This window comes from Lonchura striata, chromosome 3 (genome assembly GCF_050655825.1).
Source record: "Lonchura striata isolate lonStrDom1 chromosome 3, ASM5065582v1, whole genome shotgun sequence".
NCBI classification, from domain to species: Eukaryota; Metazoa; Chordata; class Aves; order Passeriformes; family Estrildidae; genus Lonchura; species Lonchura striata.
This window is the reverse complement of record NC_140705.1, coordinates 71,682,377-71,702,340: the sequence shown is the minus strand read 5'-3', so window position 1 is coordinate 71,702,340 and position 19,964 is coordinate 71,682,377. Positions and strand designations below refer to the sequence as shown.

General features: G+C 43.6%; 1 protein-coding gene across 6 annotated transcripts in view; it reads right to left on the bottom strand.

Moving 5' to 3' along the window:
• TRIM67 (tripartite motif containing 67) overlaps nt 1-19,490 on the bottom strand; it is a 34,824-nt gene extending 15,334 nt beyond the window's left edge. Inside the window, exons 1-5 of one of the 6 annotated variants that reach the window (XM_085576804.1) lie at nt 18,476-19,490; nt 13,236-13,331; nt 9,289-9,411; nt 7,931-8,041; nt 5,590-5,743 (exon numbers count right to left, since the gene is read on the bottom strand). In XM_085576804.1, the coding sequence (XP_085432930.1) occupies nt 5,590-5,743; nt 7,931-8,041; nt 9,289-9,411; nt 13,236-13,331; nt 18,476-19,387 (1,396 nt within the window). In that variant the 5' untranslated portion in view covers nt 19,388-19,490. Of the gene's footprint in view, nt 1-5,583; nt 5,744-7,930; nt 8,042-9,288; nt 9,412-13,235; nt 13,332-18,475 lie in introns of all 6 variants that reach the window. The other 5 variants (XM_085576805.1, XM_085576806.1, XM_085576807.1 and 2 more) reach the window with 5 other exon arrangements.
• Between the last annotated feature and the right edge of the window lie 474 nt (nt 19,491-19,964).

Sequence of the window (19,964 nt, the reverse complement as noted above, 5' to 3'; positions counted from 1 at the left end):
GTAGCAAGACTGGATGAAAACCTAATACCTGAAGTTTATAGCATGCAAAATAGACAATGCCCATTCACTTCTGAATAAAAACTAGCCTTTTCAACCTCAAAAAACAAACCTCCTAACTCCTAGGAACACTCATAGAAGGCTTTCAGGAACTGTTCATGTTCAGCACAATGCTGAAAAAAAGAGCAGAATTTTTTGGGGAGGGTATGTCTTTTACAATTCCCTATTAACTATGTAAACAGGAATGCTGTCTAGGAATAAAATATGTTTTCATGCAGTAGAGTGCTGTTGTTCCCACTTCCCAGTGGAAGAGTGAATTTTGGCCCAATGTGTGAGAGTCTCACATATTATGGGGAATTGCCTTGGCTCCTTTAATGTGCTGCTGGATATTCAGGGCTTTGTGAGTAATCCATATCAGCCTCCTGCTCTCTTTGATCCACCCTGTGGCTTGAACTGCATGACTCTCCTGAAGGAGAGGCAAGAAACTTCTGCCAAGCAGCTGTGCAGCTTTGCTGCATGATGCTCTCTGTGCCTAGCCTGCTGCTTTCTCCACTGGATGTGGATGGGCAGAGTTTGCCTTGATCTCAAATTCCCTGTAGGAGGAGAAAAGATGAATGCTTGTAAAAATCATAGGAAAGTGCAAAGTGAGTTGAATAGTCGGGACACTGATATATACTTCACAGCAACAAGCAATGGAATAGCACTAAGGAAAGAAAAAATACCAGGAAATAAAAGACTCAGATGTTAAATTGCAGTTCTGTCCCATTTCCTGACCAATTTAAAGCTCTCAAGAGATTTTTTGGAAGGAAAACATTAAAAACATAAGGGGAGAAATGATACTGCATTGACACAGCAGGACTTACTAATGAGTCTGAATGATGTCCTGCTCTTTTAAAAGTGCTTTGTGCAGGTCACTCTTTGATAAGAAATGTGACACTAACTAATGTCTCTAGTCACCTGAGCAGTCTCCAAAACACACTGCTCAATGCATCTCATGGCTGATCAGGGTAGTCCCTTCACAGGGTACAGCAGGACTTCCCTAAGATACTGTCTTTTGTCCTCTTGACAAGCAAATGGGGCAACGATATCATCCACCTTCCCAGACTAGTTTTTAAATGACTAAATGCACCAAAATAATAGGACTCCCCAGAAACAGGAAATCTTGGACTTTCTCCAAAACTGCAGTACAGCCCTGGAATAGCTTGAGTCACTGCTGTAGCAAGTGCCTTACAGTGTTAAGAGAGGAGAGACCACAAGGAGCTGAGTCCATGACATAGAGCAGAAAAAAAACAGAGGTAAAGCTTAAGATGAAAGAGTTGTCCTTTAATTATCAGGGCATACAGCTCATGCCTGGAGAAGCAGAGAAGATTTGTGGCAGACATTACTGGGGAATCTTCATGATTTGCAGACGAGGGAAGGAGTCATCAGGACAAGGAGAAGGGGTATATGAATGAATGTTCAGAGATGGTACAGAAAAGTAGAGTAGCTATATATTTTTCTATTTTGTATCTAGTCCTGTTTTTCAGCTAATGAAGACTGCATGCCAATTACAGCTGTGTGAACAAAACAAACCCGGAATGTGCATTTGCCTGTGCCAATAACTTCAGCTGAGAATATGTGAAGTACACATTAAGCCAGGCATCAGAGGACAGGAATTTTGTGACAAGGCATTCAGTAAAAGCAACAGAGAGAAGAAAACATGGACAGTGAAAATTATCTGGGAAAGCTCAAAATGCTGGCAACTACTAGAGCTGTGTGAGTGTCTCACAGGTCAGCTGGCCCAGGGAGCATGGGACTCAGTGAGACCCTTTGATCAACACAACAGCCTAAGCATTACTTCTGCACCTATCACATCTCTGCACATTTAATTTGTTCTCAGATTGCTTCTTCTTTTTGTAAAAAATAACCCTATGATCTTTATTTTTTGAGATCTGTGCTTATAGAGAGTGCATCAGTAATGTAAATGAACATGTCATCAAAGCAAATGCAATGTGATTTGTTCTCATTTTCATTCTTTGTCTAACACAGTGAATCAATGTTTACTTACAAGCGTACTTTCACTCTAAATGACCCATGCAAGTTCAATGAGGTTGAATGAGGCCAGAGTTTGAAAAAAAAAAAAGAAATTCAGTCATGTACTAAATGTACTAAGCACTGATAATAAAAATACAGATATTACATTGCAAAGCTTTTGGGAAAAAAAACAACTTATAGTTGGAAAAGTCATGCTTGCCCTGTTCTCCTAGATCTCCCTCAAACTGCCTTTACAGATCACTGATATCATTAAAGCATCTGCTCTTGTCAGATCAACCAGTAAAACTATTTAATAACACTCACCTCAACACCAGCATTTGGCAAAGACTGATGGCTTGTTGGTGTGCTGGCGTAGGTTGGATTGAAGAAAGAGGAGCAGATGTGAAGAGACATATACATTTTTTCTTTGTGAAACTGGATGCTCAGAAATATGGAAATCACAAAATCACAGAACAGGTCATTTTGGAAGGGACCATGGGGGGTCATTTGGTCCAACCTACTTGCTCAAGCAGGGACTTCCTAGAGCATGTGGCACAGGATTGTGTCCCTACAGTTCCTGAACATCTCCAGTGAGGGAGATGCCACAACCTCTCTGGGCAATCTGTTCCAGTGCTCATGGTGATAAATAGCAAAACATCACCATGCAACTGCAGCTTCTCCTTACAGTCAGCAAAGTGGTGTTCCAAATTAGTTTGGGTGCTTGCTCCTCAAATGCTGAGTTTATTACTTTGTAATACCTGTATTTCTAGATGCAAGACCACTCTGTATGAGAAAACACAAACAGTGCATCTGAAGAAGGGAAAATCATGCCTGGCAAATTTGGTGGCCCTGAATGACAGAATAACAGCAGTGGCAGATGAAGGGAAAGGATCTGGTGTCACCCACCTGGGACTTGTGCAAAGCATTTGACACTGTCCCACATGACATCCCTGTCTCTAAAATGGAGAGACAAGAATTTTAATGGATGGACCTCTCAGCTGATAAGGAATTAACTGGGAGACTTATGGTCAATGGCTCCATGTACCATGTCCATCTCCAGGGCACCAACATAGGAAGGACATGGAACTGTTGGAGTAGGTCTGGAAGAGGGCCACAAAGGTGATCTGAGGGCTGGAGCACATCTCCAGTGAACACAGGCTGAGAGAGCTGGGGTTACTCAGCCTGAAAAAGACTCCAGGGAGATCATATTGTGGCCTTCCAGTACCTAAAGGGGGCCTACTAGAGAGCTAGAGACGAGTTTTCACGAGGGCATGCAGAAATGGAACAAGGGAGGATGGCTTCAAACTGCAAGAGAGACAGTTTAGATTAGATATTAGGAGGAAAGCCTTTACTGTGAGGGTGGTGAAGCACTGGAACAGGGTGCCCAGGGAAGCCTTGGATGCCCCATTCCTGGAAGTGTTCAAGGCCAGGCAGGATGGGTCTCTGAGCAACCTGATCTAGTGAAAAGCGTTCCTTCCCGTGACAGGGGGTTGGAACTAGATGATCCTTAAGGTTCCCTTCCAACCCAGACCACTTTAAGATGCTTAAATAATGCAGAGTTGGTTGAGAATAAAGTTTCAGGAAAAGAAAAAGGCCAAAGTGTCAGACGGAGAAATTCAAATGGAAATAGGCTTGGTGTCATAAATGGAGAAAGAAAAATACATGTCTGTATACTAAACACTCCCCAATACCTATGAATGCTAGCTTGGAACTGGTCAGTGGCTTGTTCTGCCTGGGCACACAGAGGTGAGAAGGGGAACAATGCCATCCCTGATGCACCTTAAGGAATGGTGGCCCTTTCCACTATTCTTTGTGTGGTGTGTGCATGGTCACACTGGTTGTGCTGACCAGCCTGATGGGACATGCAACAGATAATCCCTGGTCAGAACCAAGACAGCTCAAGCAAAAGCCCTTCCTGAGGGCTAACCCTGCCTCTGGGGAGCAAAGCCCAAGGGTGTTTGGAAGCTCTGCACAGGTTTGGGCTGCAAAATCCTGTCTTCTTCTCTGCCCCTCAGATTGTGTTGAACCAGAGCTTCCCTGCCATCTTATGAAAAATGAGAGCTTAGCAGGAAACACTATAATTCAAAAAGCACAAGTGAATCTGGCTCCATTAAAGTTTTGTAAGTCTTCAAGCTTAAAGCCAGATGAATGTCCACAAGCCACAAGTACTTAAGCTGCTCTCACCTCAGGTAACCTGTGGTTAACTAGCAATCTATGTGACTAGTTTAACTAAATTTTTCCTATGTTTGTAAAGGAGAGTGGTGGTAGATTAGTATTAAATATATTTCACAATAAATATGGCTAGCATTAAATATAAACTGATTTTTAAAAGACAAGTGTAGGCAGCATTCAGAGGAGTCTTATCTGTGATATTGACTCCACTTGCCTGTCTGATAACATTTCAAAGGAGCAGCTCACAAATATTTACTGAATAACTTAAACACAGCCTGTTTATGCCAAGATGCAAAGCATTATTGGTGAGCAGACTCCGGCCTTTAACTGTACATTGTTTCTTCACATATCTACCAAATTATCTACCCTAATTACTTCATCCTGGGTGTCTTAGACGCAGAATTAGGCCCAGAGAGAAAACACATAAGAGGAACAAAGTTCTTTATGCTTGCTCAAATCAAAAGAAACAAAGTTCATCTGACATCACTACACGAATATCTTTAACTCATTCTCTGACTTCTGGCAGCCTCTATCCTGTCACCCACATGTATAATTAAGGCTTGAATCACCACTGAGAGAAGCTAATGACATCATTCCCAGGGACCACAACAGCTTTCAAACCCAACTGTTCTATGGATCTGTCTAATTCTGATGCAGTTCTCATCCTGCTCCATATAAACTAACCCCATTACAAGCTCATTATGTTTCTTTTTTTTTAATGTCAGTGATATGTCCTGTTCATCAGCTTCTTCTTTCAGATACATTTTTTAATGTCAGTTCCTTCTAGCTTGTCCATCAGAATTATCCAGATACCTGGAACCATGGAATGATACAGCCATTGTGTGGTACAGCCATGGAGGTACTTTCCCCTTGTGAATTTTTTCCTCATGATTTTTTTTATTAAGATGGGCAATGTTTGCAGCACAGTCCAGATACAAGTCAAAGGTCAAAAGCTAGGGTTTTTTTCCCTATTCAAGCATAAGTTTGTGTGTAATATTTATTTTCTACTTCAGCTGTTTCTGACAAGATAGGGGCAACTGGTATTTTGAATTAACCATGTCAAACCTAGGAATGCTACAAAATGGCATAAAGTTTCATGCAGCTCATGTCTTATTAATCTTCAAAGCCCTTCTTGAAGAAGTTATCTTTACAACCTTTAAGTGCATCTGGTATTTCTATCTGAGCATGTTCAGCTCAAATTCATGCACTTAAAGATTATATATGAGAGGGGAGCACACCTTTCCAGCAAACACCCAGTAGCCTGAAATTTGCCTGAAAACCTTTTCAAACAATCCAGCCAATTCAAGTCATTCCTCCTTCTTCCTTTGGTGTCCTCACACTTCCCAGAACTGTTTCAACATAGGCATGAAAAACAGGAAAAGGAAAATCATAAAAGCTCACCCCTACATTTCATCTGAATAAAATCCAGCTGGTGAATTGACTGCAGTAAAGGTTCACTATCCAGAGTCAAGTCAAACTCAGCAGATACTTTTGGCTCCAAGGCTCCTTTGACCCACTGTTCCTGAGATACCTGAACTCGCTTGATTAAAGCATCTGAAATCTGAAAGAGAGAATCAGGTTTATAATGACATGGAAGATGCACACAGAAATGACAGAATGCTTGTGAGATACAGCACAAAGGAAACAGGATTAAGACAGCAAAACAGATGAGATAGAATCTGGTCATTTTGGGGTGAGGTCCATTTATGTTTGATCCTTTCATCTTGTCTTTTCAAAATAAATCTCATATGAGGCTAGGAAAGTAAAAACTGCATTTATAAAGCCTGTTAAGATTATGTTGTGCGTCATGCCTTTGAATGCCACATATAATTCTGTACTCTGCTCTCTGATCTGCATGGTCTACTTCTGCTCTCCTATTTAAACAGAAGATGCACAAAGAGAGGCTTAAATGTTTGAGTCTCTCCATTCAGCAGAGACGATTCAGTGGATGAAAGCTGAAGGATTAAAAAAAAATCAAATGGTAAGGAAGGTGTGTATTACAGTGAGGGTGATAAATTGTCAGGTAGATTTTCACATATATGATGGATTTTCTACCATTACATCAAAACTGAACTTAATTTTTTAAAGATTTGCTCTATCTAAGCCCACAGAAAATCAGACCAAAAGTCAAACTAAAATGATCACAACAGACACTTCAGGAAGTTAAATCCTGGCTCTGTGGAAATCAATGAACTCAATTGTCCTTGAGTTCAGTGAAGCTGCCATTTGGATATCTGGAGTCCCTGACAGTGAACTTCCCGTAAGTCACAGGGAGTATAATTTTTTCTGGGTATAACAGAGAGAGTTTTCCTTTGTTGCAGGAATTTGGATACTTTTCCTCATTACTTTTACTGAGGACACTCCAGTCTGAGCCTCTGCACCAACAGCTCCTAATCAGTCTGTGCAGTAGGTGGAGGAGCATCCCACAGCCTCCTGCAACCTTGGAGTCACTTACTGGGATGCTGGACGGATCCCTTGGCCATGTCTCAATATCCTGGCTGCAGGAGTAGTTGCTCAAAGTGTTGCAGTGCCTGAGTGTCTGCTGGCTGTCTTGAAAGCATCATTAGATTAACCAGGAGAAAGTAAAAGCAAAAAATGGTTTCTTTTTTTTTTTTTTTTTTTCTAAATAAAGGAGGCTGAAGAAACTGAAGCCACAGAAGTTACAGGGAAAGTAAGCTGAAAATAAAGTAAAGCAGATATCTAAATAGCATGTAGGTAAGACCTAAAGGTTTTGTTTGTCCTATAGTGCCCAACCAACAGCCTGTTAAAATCTGTCCAACCTTGAGATTAATCTACACCATGCATTCCCCTCTCTTGCTTGAGACCAGACATGACAGTAACAATCAGTCTGGAGTGTTAATAGGTTTAGGTTGGCTAATTCTCATCCTGTTTTTTAGGGATGCTCTGACAAACTCCTGACACTTATGCATTCATGTGTGCAGGTCATTTTGTTTGATGTACCCTTCTTTTTAGGCAATAAATAAGGTGACAAAACTACTAGGGCAAAATAAAATTATTAATAAATATATAAGAATAAATTAAGCAAAACAATTTATGGGGAAAAAACACAGTTATGTTTTGTCTCATCAATAGACATTTTCACTGTTTGCACCTAAGAAATAATATCCTACAACTCAAGGCAATTATTGGCTAGGCCATATTTTGCAAAGAAAAGGTACCTGAAGCTGCCACAGGTCGTGATGCAATGATCTCAGTGGAGCAAACCTGCATGCAGCCCCTTCAGACTAGATTTCCTTACAGGGGAGGTGCTGAAAGGACTCTTTTACACAGGAAAGCAAAGGGGAGAAGCACAAGGGGGAAAAATACTACTCTGCTGAGTCACTGACCTCTCCAAATTAATCAGAGCATTCCGTGGGGCCCTGTGTTGGGTTTCTCAGATGAGAATAAAATAATATTCTGCAAAAAGCTATCATTAGCTGCATAGCATCTTTTTCTCAGCCCAGAAGGAAGGGCTGGCAAGAGGAAAGACATCAGGAGTTCCGGGAGTTGTGTGACCACTGACTCTTCACCTCAGACAGGGTGCAGCTGTTAAAGCCATTACTTTGCTGGGACACTCATGCAGTCACCAGGCTCTCTGAGTCTTTAGACAGTACGTACAGGAGTCAAGGTGAACCTGCCTTGGAGGTGGAAGGGGCTAAATAACAAAACCACACATTTTTAGACTTAGCTTTAATGTATTTTGTTTGGGTTTTTGTTTTTTTCCCCAGAACGTTAGGAAGAAAAATACCTGTAAAAACCCAGAGGGATCATTTTCTTTGATAACTTCTAGGCAGTATTCCATAAGCCCTGTTGACTGGCGTAGCTTCAGTGTACAGTGATTTATCTGGTCCCAAACAACCTGGAAAGCAAACATCAGTACTGTTCTATGACTGTCTCAGCTTGCAGTCAATTGTATAATTATTTCAGTAGAGACAGGGAATGGGAGAGTGTGTTAAAGCTGTGCTTAATTTAGCTGCCATATGGCTATTGCCATATCTCCATCAGCTTCACTCACTTTCTCTGTATTGTAAATAGCGATAATTAGCTTGGCAAAATGTTGTGCACAGGGAATCTCAATTTTCAGAGCAGATTAATTTCTCAAAGATTAGGCTTGCTTGGGGCAGAGAGGGCACAGAACATGTCTGCATTTGCAGTGCTCACATTTTCAGTCACACTTTTCACTAACATCTGAGTTTTTAAAACGTCCTTCACTTTAGAGGCAAACTGCTGAAGTAGCTTCTCACAGATAGTACCCTAATATTCTCTTCACACTTTATCATTGAACTTGCTCTGCTTAAGAACACATTGCTGGAATTAAGAAATAAAATAGCTGCATTCAATTTTTCCAGATTTTGGCCTTGATTCTGCTGCCACGTGTCTGTGAACTAGGTCTAGTAGCACTGTGTTCTGTAGGACAATTTGTGACAACAACAAACTGCAGAGTTTGCTGTCCTGTCAGCAGTATGTCCTGAGTGCTGGCTCTTGTTAAGCAAGCTGAATGCTGATCTCAGGTGGATTTTGTTAACTAATATGTTAGAGAATCCATTTCAGTTTGTCCTTCTGTTTTAGATACTTCTAATGTGAATGGCACCATAGTACCTCAAAATCACATAAAGATCAGCATTTTAAGAAATGTGTCTATTTAAATATTTCTTGACTGCTGCTTCATTCAAACAGTTTAGATTTCTTCTTGCCATCTCCTTTTACTGCATTTCTTTAATATATTTTGAGTAGCTCATGTATTTCTGGAGGTAGCTTATCTGAATTTAAAGTTTTGAGGAGATATCAAAATCATAACTGTTTACTTGGGCATAAGGTGCCAAAATCCACACCACACACAGGTTTTGATGATAAGCACATCTCAATAGATAGCCCCAAACCATCAGATAAATAAAGATTGATGGCCTGATTCAACAAACTGCTGAAGTATATCCATAATTTAATGTGCATAGACACAGTTCCATGAAACTGCTGAACTGGAACTGGCTAAAGGAACATTAGAATTTGGTCACCAGGAGATTTCATGGTGTAAAGGGTTGGGCAACTTGACAGACCACGCCAGGTACCTATCAGCAGCTGTGCTGAGCTGATGAGAGGAGTGCTCACCTTCAGCTTGTGCTCGCGTTCCTTGGTGACCTTTGTGAGCAGTTTTGCCTTTTGCCGTGTTAATGCGTCCACCAAGGCATCGCACTGAGCCACGAGACAGGCTTCGTAATCCAGCCCGTTCTCCTACAACAACGACACAGTCATACCCATCAAAGAAAGCACAGTTTGCAGCTTAAGCTACTGCTCATACCTGCTTTTCTGTTCAGAAAAGATTACCTTTCAAGACCCTCAGCATTTTTGTTGCCTTTCTGATTTCATTACAGCTGTACCACTAATAGCTTCATGCTGCAAAATGAAACAGTAACATGCCATGCCACAAATGATCTTATTCAAAACCATGATTTACTGGCACTTTCCTGACGACAGATGTAGTACAACATAACATAAATGCTAAGTGTAACATACAGAGTGCATACATACATAAGAGGATTCTGCTCCAATCTGTTTTAATTATCCCACTGTAGCAACTTTGAAATCACTGGCTCTGTACCACAGCAATTAGAACAGAATTATGGACCAGAATCTGGTCTACTGGCTTATTACAAGGAAATTAATGAGGTACAAAGCCCTAAGGTTTGCTTCGAGTACTTTTTTAAAATAGCTAGCACTTGGCAGTGGAGCTATGTACTTGATTAGCTTTTAAAAAAAGAGACAACTTTCTATTCACATTATGGTAAAATTCTTTGCTAGGCAGAAACCAGCATGAGGTATACAACACTGAGCCTTTAGTAGGCTCTGGGAAAAATTTAGCATTAATAAATCCCTGGAACTGCTTCTGTAGTACCCGTTCAAAGGAAGACTCTCCCTCACCTCCTCTGCTCATGAGACTAGAAGGAGAAAATTTTCAAGATCCTCTTCCAAGGAGATGTTTAGGTGTGTTATGAGCTTTCCTACCAGATACCCCAATTTAAAAAAGAAAAAAACATCCTAAATGTGAGAAAATTTTAAACATGTACTGAAGGAGAAGCACTTCTTTGCTAAGACATTGTACTCCCCTAACTCATTACTATCTCTTAGCTCTTTTGCTTCCTACTCATTTGCTTTGTCTTCCTTATTTTGAGTTCAAATTTTCCAGCACTGTACTCCCTTCCCTCACTGTGTCCCGTGCATCCCGTTCTCCAGCTGATGAATGCAGGGTCAGTGTTCCCTGAGAAGCCCCCACTGCAGTCCCAGACCTGCTGGTGAGATGTGGGTGGGGGTTTATCTGGGGGTGGGGAGACACCAGACGGCTCAGCTCCTGCTCACAGGTTTGTCTTGGACTCTTCCTGTCTGCATCTCTCCCTCCTGGGCTGGGTATCACACCAGCTCCCCCTTAAGCCCATTTCCATCCCATTACAGCTGAAGTGCTGGTTTGTGCACAGAGCCTGAATCAGTCGGTGGCTGTAGTGCATCATTTCTCTCCTCGTTTTCTGCTCACGCATCAAACGGGTGTTTGGCGATATGCCTCCTTCAAGTGAGAAAGTATGAAATTGTTACAGCAGATGGGAAAATGGGAAAATCAGATCATGACAGCAACAAGGAGAAGCAAGGAAGCAACAGGAGCAATGAGTATCTGAAAAGAAAAGACCAAGAGATATAAAAGTGACCTCAGAGAAGAGAAAGGCAGGAAAAAAATGGGGGAAACATCAGATCTGCAAAGCAGGGAAAGGAAAAATAGATTACAAATTTGCAAATTACCCCAGGTAAGATGAAAGCATGGTTCCTGGTAGCTCTGGCAAAATCAGAGAGGAAATAAAGAGTGTGGATGGCTGCCTGGTCCACAGCAAATTGAGACTGGATAATAAATTCTGCATATTTCTTTCTCCTTTGTGTAAAAGTATTACTAAAATACATTTTTGCTGAGGGGTAAATGCCCATATGCGAGTGCAGCAACCATCATAAGATTTCTGCTGTAAATAGCCTGCTCTGAGATATGTGTGTCTGGCGATAAACCCATGCACAAAGGCTACATCTGTTCCCCCACAAAGTAACAGTACAAGAACTGGTTTTTGTCCAAATGTTAAAAGGCACAGACTGGCTCATGACACATCTAAACCCTTTCCCCTTGAAGATTGTGGTTGTACCAAAGCTGACTACCAGGAGCATTCCCTGCTATGTGCTAGCATCAAAGGCAGCTCGAACATCGCATGAGAGGAGTGCAAATTGTCAAGGGAGAAAACCATTCCAGGGAGCTCCTTAAGGGTTAAAGTGTGTGGGTGATCATCTTGGAGCCGTGTTCCAGCCTTGTTTTACTTAGGAATACAATATGCTGCTGATTAGTCCTGCCATTTTGATTTGCTGAAATTTGATGTTTCATTCAGGCCCAGGATGAACACGTGAGGGTCAGATTCAGACTTGTGCCCAGACTTGGCTAAATGTAGAGGATACTGCTGGATGTAGTTTCCTCTTCTGAGCTCTCCTCTAGCATTTTAAGCAATGAGCAGCATCAAATAAATGGCTTGGTCTTTTGATCCAACTGTAGCAGCTCCCTTATGCAGAGCAATTTGGCAGTGATTTTATTGAAACATATTAAAGGATTTTACAGCATACTCATAAATAGTCATAATAGGCCACTTCTAGGTTTCAGGAGGGAAAAATACATTTGTAATGGAGCTAGATGACTCAAAAAAGATTGGTGATAAACTACTGTTTTGGATGGGTTAGCCCATCCTAAAATAGCTGTTCATACCTACAAGAAGAAATGCTCTCTAGAGGTGCCTGTCTTTTCTCCTTGGACAGTGAAAGAAGTCTAAATGAATAGACTACATAACTATGTGAGCTACATAATTGTTAAATGGGTAAGTCAGCTGAGAAAAACATCACACTCTAGCCAAAATACAGCACTTTACAAGTGCCAGTCAGCGACTTGCACTGGTTTCTTTCAATTAAATAACCCTTAATTTTACCAGTTTCTCATTTTGGTGCGCTCCCTTCCCCACATGGCTGTGGGAGACTGTGAAGGTGCATTGTTAGGCTGCCCTGAGGCAGCCCAAGAGCTTGGGCATCTCTTGTACGAATTCATGCTCTGAGGTTTTAAGTGGAATACTTTAATGACTAAATAATAAACTTTTTGAATTTCTGCTTTGGTTTTCTGTTACTAACAAGCACAGGACTTGATGAAAGATGAGAAAGCAGCAGAGTGGGCTACTGAAGAGCAGGTGATGCATATCCCATCGCTGTTGAGCATTGCTGCAGCGGAAAACAAGTGTCCCCTCCTGGACACTGTGCAGCTCAAACTAGAGTGGCACATTTCCAGGTACATTCCACAGGGTGAGAAGGACCTTGAGGATCATCTGACCTCCAGCACTGGTGAGTCTAAATTTGATTGAAATTAAGGCTTGTTTCATTTTGGGTTTGTGCCCTCAATTACTGCACTCACTATGAGCTCTTTTTCTGACTATTAAATCTGGACAATTACAGGCATGAAAATAACTTACCCTCCAATAAATGACACATTTATTTAGCAGTAGTTACTTCTTTTTTTTTTTAGTAGAATATTCCTCTATTTTGGAGTATGTATAGGACATTCTTACAAACACTCTAATAGGCAGGCTGACTGGATTTTTTTTCAGAAATTTTTGCATTTTTAGGAAATGTAAGATGAAAAGCTAGCAGTAAATTTTGAATGTGTTAAAATGAGAATTTATCCTAAATGCCAAATTCAAGCAATTGCAGTCAGGGAAGAGCCTAGAAGCATGACTAATGGATTAAATCAAACACTAATCAATACAGCTCAGATGTACAGTATTGAGTATCAGCTTTTTGCAACAAACAGCAAACAATCTAGAAGCTAAGAGGGGGCTTGTGGGCATTATTTGATGAATAATTTTACCTAGCAAATCCATTAAAGGAAGGTCAGATGATTCCAGGAAAGATGAGAGTAGCATAGGAGACAAAGTCATCAAATAAATTATTCACTCAGTTCTATTGATTACTTATTATCAAAACAGATAATATTTTACAGTTACCTGGATCTGCTGCAATAAATTTTTCAGCTGAACCAAAAATTCTTTAGCTTCCTTTGCTTTATCTGAAACACCATTTAAAGCCTGAGACAGCTGCGCCTGCAAGAGAGAAAAAAGGAGGAGAAAAAAGAAAAAGTGATAAAATGCAAATGTTTTTCTTAGTAATCCTTGGATTTGATGATTAATAATGTGCCAAAAGGTTTGCATGTAGGCTTAATTCCACAAAGTGTTTGTGCTAGAAGAGAATAGTTAAGATTTTTACTGTAATCAGATATAATGAGGGTGAAATATGCATGTGGGGGCAGTCAAGTATTGTGTCTGCACATTCCACTTTATTGCAGTAACTTGGTAAGTCAAACACCTTTTTATAAAACAGCTACCCACATGCATAAGGAGGTAGTAGTCTTACACTTACACAGTAGAATCTGTCATGCTGAAAAATCCCCAAGTGCTTTCCAAAATGACACTTCTTTTTCATCCAAGTCTGAAATCTTTATAAATGTGGTAGATCCTACTAAACCTGAGATACACTAGGACTTTAAAGACAAATCTGTCTTCTCAGACTTCATAGTAATGTCCCTTTGGGGCTCCAGTTTCCTATGCTCCAACTCAACAAATGGGTGAATATTTCTGCAAAAGCTGGGGAAAACCCTTCCTCTAACTTTTGACCAGTAAGGCACATAGAATATATCTTTTTTAAGTCCACCCTCCAGGCCTGAACTTCCCTTTCCTCATCTAACACCTGATATCTCTAAGCAGAACCAGAGGCTTATCAATGAACTTTGAGGACAGGAAGGAAAGAGTGGTTTTGCCCCTGGCAGACCCAGTGATGCATTTTGGGGTCCCAGTGCCCTGAGATGGAGGACTATGACTGTAAGAATGATTAACACCCAGTTAACCCCAAATTTCTGCAAGATATGCTACTGTAGACAGATCCCTGTAAGTCTAGGAGTCCCAACAGAATTCACTAAGTGTACTCAAAGAGCTGGCTGATGTCATTGCAAGGTTCTGCACCTGGGATAGAGCAACCCTGAAAGTATGTAAGACTGGGGGAACAAGAGGCTGGAAGGTGGCCCCTTGAAAGCACATTAGTGCTAAAATCAAAATGAGAATATGCTTTACAAAATTCATTTGTAACAAATGTAAAGGGAAGGCACATTATTATGCCTGTTTCTCAATATTTAAATCTTTGCTATTTTCCTACACAAACCCTTGTTAATGCACGAAAACCTGAAACGATTATGTTTGATATTAACACTACAGGAGGCCACAGAAGCAAACTCCAGGTCCACGAAAAAAATCTCTGTTTTCTGCAAGATCAGGCAATCAAGACTTGAGGTCAGCTCAGCACAGACTGATCATGTTTGCCAAAGTTTGAAGCCCACCTTTTTTGATCACACTTTCTGTCCCACTCACAGGGTACATCTGAGCCTCTGATTTGTCAAGATGACACAGAACAAGTTTAAAGCAGAACACAACAAAGCAGCTGAGGTGTAAGCAAGAAAAAAATAGGTGGCAGAAACACTATATTCTCTGCCATTGACTGTCCTGACCAAATTGTACCAGGGAGTCAAGGGTTCCATTCTTTCAAATCAAAAACAACAGTTGGTCCCGACAAAAGTAAAACCTCCACTTTCCCAACATCTGCCCCAGCCCTCAAAGTGCATTTCACCAGATCAGAAGAGACAAAACCAGTCTGTGGCCATCATAGCAGCTGCAGAAAACCACCACAGGTGAATTGTAAGCAGCATATATACCAATGGCAATGGGCAGTCACTCCTGGCTCCTGGCACACTCCCACCGCAGAGAGCTGCAACAGAATCTCAGCCATGTCACTGTCTAAAGGACTCATAAGCAAATTGATCTGTTCATTAAAACCTGTGGTTGCATTAACTCGACTGCAGCATGAAGCAGAGTAGAAGACCAGATTTCCATTTGTGAAACCCACTTAGAGATAATAGCTTTGTTTTTCCAAACATTTCTAAAAGATACCTTGCAAATCAGAGGAATTTAGTCATGTACCTTTCATTGAAATCAAGTGGAGCTATATGACTAAGCCCTCAGTAAACCAACCAAGCCATAAAAAATGCCCTGTACAGCCAAAGCAATCTTTCATACCGCAGAAATATTTATTTTAAGCCAAACGGAGATGTAACAAGCTCCATTGACTGGGACAATTAATAACTCCTGACAAACGGTATTCCAGCTGGTGTTATCCTTACTTTAATACCTGGTATTGCAACCAATAATCTGAGGGCTGGAGATGGATACCAAGTTTCTATTTCCACCAATTACAGGAACACAGAGATCACAAGGGTAAGTAATTGAACCCAAATGGGCAGGGAAGACCTCTGATTTCAGAAAATGAACCAGATAATGGCCATGTCCTTTTTCAACCAAACAGCTCATGCTCATTTAGCTTGTCTTCCCTCAATCTTTCTTTAGCAGCAGATTAACTATTGATTAGACAAGCTTGTCCTGGTGTTGAATTTGCACAAAGCCCACATGTTTTTGGGAACACAAGTCTTTAGGTCAGGAAATAAAAGCAGGCATGTGGACTCCTACACTTGCCTGACTGCCCTTGGGCAGAACTGAAATGTGCCCCCCATCATTCCTCATATTCATAGGTCAGAAGACCTACCTAAATGTGATTACAATACCACTATACTTGCTAAGAAGACATGAAAGGATTAAACTTCAACAGAAGACTAAGAGTTTTGTTAATAACCTTGAACTGCTGGTCCAGATGCACTTTTTAGGCAAGTGAATATAATGAAGTCCAGCTAAACCAGGGGATTTTCATAGATTTGTGCCATTGAAGACTTGTTCTTATTTTACACCAATTTTACTTTGTCTGTAGGACAAGTTACACACAGCAGTGCAATGGGGAACCTGCACCACTAACAGGGGCCAACCAGTCCAGTACAGCTTTGGGATCAGCAGTGCAGCTGAGGGTGAGTGCACATTTCTTTGCATGGCCTGCAGCACTTCCTGGACAAGATTATACACTCTGTAATTTGCCACTAGTCACTGTAATAAGACCCAGACAAAGGAGGAGGCAAACAAAGGGCTAACACAAGGAAGGCTTCTTGGTCTAAGAACAAACCTTTCAGCTGCCTCTACCAGATATGCCTGGAGCATCTGGAGAGAACACATAAGCCTTAAATTATGTTTGGCATACCAGCCAATGTAAGTAATTTATGGTTTGGCCAAAGTAACTGCAGGTAATAAACTTGTAGAAATTGCTGTATCAAAGAACTATTTCTAAGCAGAAGTATCTAATTCCAAAACAATTTATCTGAATGAATGTGAGATGATAATTTAAGCTGCCTGGCTATACAGTTCCATTATATTTATTTTGTGCCAAGCACATTTTTCTGGAAAATATAATATTTACAGGAGCATAATTTCAGAGTCCCCAAATCATGTAATTTCAGGGTTTCTTTTCGTTAGAATTTTGACATTGATTGAATATGCAAATCAAGAGAAAAATCATGTTCCATGATACCTCAGTCGCAGAAAAAAAATGCAGTAAAAATACAAGCCAAAAGTTTTTGGGTTTTTTTCCACATTTGACAGTAAGAAAGAGAGAAAATAACTGATTCTGAATTTTGATTACACTGGACTTGTCATGTTCCAAAAGACATCAGTTTTAACTCAAGGTAGACCATACTACATCACAAGCTGATCTCTCCCAAACATTGAACTGCAAATTCAGACCCTGCTCATCAGAACAATTCTGCTTAGAAGTGTATTTTGACACTGGGATATATGAACAGCAGCTGCAAATGTTTAATCTGCTGCTTCCCGGCCAAGAGAACTTCTCTGTACAAACACTCATCGTGTTAGAGAGTAATGATGGCTGAGCTGCTGGCAGAACATTTAAACTGAAACACCTCCAGAAGAAGTTTGTCTTTCTTCTTGGATGGATAAACAATGCAGGTCACCCCAAGAGACATCTTTGGATCTTAAAATAGAAAGCAATTTTTTTGTCTTGCCAAATACTTCAGCCAATCTTGTGCTCAATCACTCCATGGGTGAGGGTGATGGCACTAGTTTTGATTTTGACGTTTTCTGAAAGGATCTCTCTGTGCTTTCTTTACTGCTAGCTGCAAGCAGAGAGTAAAAAGAAGGGAATCCTACAGCCAGCAGATCTGGTCAAGTTCTCTTTGCATAGCTGTGGGAGAAATCCTTTAACCGCAATACAGCAGGAAGCTCCAAAGGAATGTCCTCAGCTCTCAGGTATTGAAGTCCCCTCTCTAAGTTCATACATATGAACTAATCATTTTTCCAGGGTCCATCATTCTCAGCAAGAAAGAACTAGCTTCACACATATTTTTTAACTTCTAAGGCTATGTCTTGCTCTTTATTCACATGGTTGCAAAGCCTTATTTTTAGCAAGGAAAGCATGACCAAGTGACCCACCAGCTCCACCAGACCTCACTAAACTCCTGTGTAGCTAAGCAAGTGGCTCTGACCTCTCCACAAAGGAATCCAGGGAGGGGTAAGGAGCATCACTTGCAGGGAAGCATGAATCACACAGTGACAATACATGAATCAGAAAAAACTTTACTTGTCCCTAGTCCCCATCTACAATTCCTTATTTATCTTTGTATCATGAAAGCCCTTCCAAGCCATTACTCCTAGCTTCTTTGGGAACTGAGTGGGAAGAGACCTCTTTAAGACCCAGCAGAACACCCAGTGTCCATGATCATCGGTACCACCCTTTCTTGTCTAAAACATTTGGGTGGGTGTGGGCCACTCTCCCTCATTGACATACAGTTGTAACAGCTTGCAGAGTCCTGGATGAAAGAGAGGTGGTGAAAAGAAGGAACAACCACCCTGTCACCGCACAGGTAGCTGCTGCCACTGTGAGAGCATGGGAAAGCTGAGGACAGGATGGCCAAGGACCCTGTGGAAGGCAAACAAGTTGGTGAGATGGACTTGCTAATTCCAGCTATCTGCCTGAGACCTCACTGGTCTAGGTGAGGCCAACATGAGAGGGAGTCTGGGTTTTCCAACCCTCAGCAGAGGCTGCGGGGTCAGCAGGAAGTCAGGAAGGGCCAAAAACCTATGAGCACCATTCTGAAGGGAGAAAAGTCTGAGAGCATGGTGGACACGAAGGACCTCATGTCCCACAAACTGCACCCACCGTTGGGGCACTGGGATGAACAAACCGCAGTGCTGAGCATCACCCCAGCTCTGGGCATCGCCCCAGCTCCCAGCCGGCTGCCGGGACTCACCTTGTGCTGCTTCCACATGGCTCCCAGGGCCTTTACGTCGTGCTTGCTGTGCTTGCCCTCCTCCAAGCACTGGTAGCAGACAGGGCTGCGGCAGCTCACGCAGTACATGCTGTAGTTCTCCAGGTCGTGCTCGGCGCACGTCGGCAGCTTGCGGCCGCCGCCCGCCCCCTTCCCGCCGCCGCCGTCCCCGCCGCCGCCGGGGGCGCCCAGGTGAGCGGGCGGCGGGGCCAGGCGGTGCTTGGCGAAGGGCCCGCGGGCCGGGTGGCAGCGGAGCTGGCATGCGGCGCAGTACAGCACCTCGCACTGCTCGCACAGCACGGCGGCCGGCTCGGGCGGGCTGCGGTCGCACAGCTGGCACTTGGCGGCGGCGGCGGCGGCGGCGCGGCCCTGCTGGTAGCGCTGCACGATGGCCTCCAGCAGCCGGTTGCGCTGGAAGCCGCGGAGCCCGCGCTGGTCCAGGGACGCGCTCCGGTGGCACTGCGGGCAGGTGAGGGAGGAGCCGGCGGGGCCGGCGCCCCGCGGAGCCGCGGCCGCCCCCGGGGGCGCGGGCACCAGCGGCAGCACCCGCACGCCATTGGGGGACTTGAGGCTGGGCGTGTAGGAGCCGTAGCCGCTGTCGGTCTCGCTGTGCAGGCTCAGCTTGTCCGCGTGGTCCCCGCCGCCGCCGCCCGCCGCGCTCTCCGAGTCCGGGCAGGCGGCGGAGCCCGCGGCCGCTCCCGGCCCCGCTCCCGGCGCGGCGGCGGGCGGCGCGGGGCCCCGAGAGTGGAGCAGGGGCGGCAGGTGCTGCTCGCTCTCCGGGGTCTGCACGGCGATGGTGCGGGCGCAGGGCAGGCAGACATTGTGCGAGCAGGGCAGGATGATGGGCTCCCGGAACAGCGAGCCGCACACCGGGCACTTCAGCTCCTCTTCCATGGCCGCGGCGCGGCTTTGTGCGCGGGCTCCTCAGGCGGGCGGCGCGGGGTCGCCGCCGGCTCCCCCCATCCTCCGCGGCGCCCCCTTCGCCGCCTCCCTCCGCGCCGGGCGCCGGGGCGAGGCCGGGAGGGCTCCGGGCGCCGCCGCCGTCCCGCGCGGTTCAGCACCCGGCGCGCAGACAGCTCCGCACGGCCGCGCCGGCCCGCGCCGCGGGAGCCGCCCGGCGGCCGCGGGCTGCTCGGGCCAGGGAAAGGCTGCCCGCGGGCAGGCAGCGCGCCCGGACTGTTGTAACGCTGGTGTGGCATAGAGTAGTAATATATGGGGAAGGGAGGCGGGGGGCGGAGGCAGGGCAGGAGTAGGAAGGGGCGGGAAGAGCCCTTTCCAGCAAATAAAGTGGTCGCTCTCTCTACGGCTGGAAAAGGCCAAAACATTATTTAAAGGATCTCTACACAGAGATGTCTTCATATGTTTAAATAAAGCCATTGTTTGGGTAGCAGATTGAACGCAGGCGGGGTTTCGTTATCTCTAGTAGCCCTCTCTCCCGTCCCCGAATTAAAGGAAGATGCTCGCCAACAAA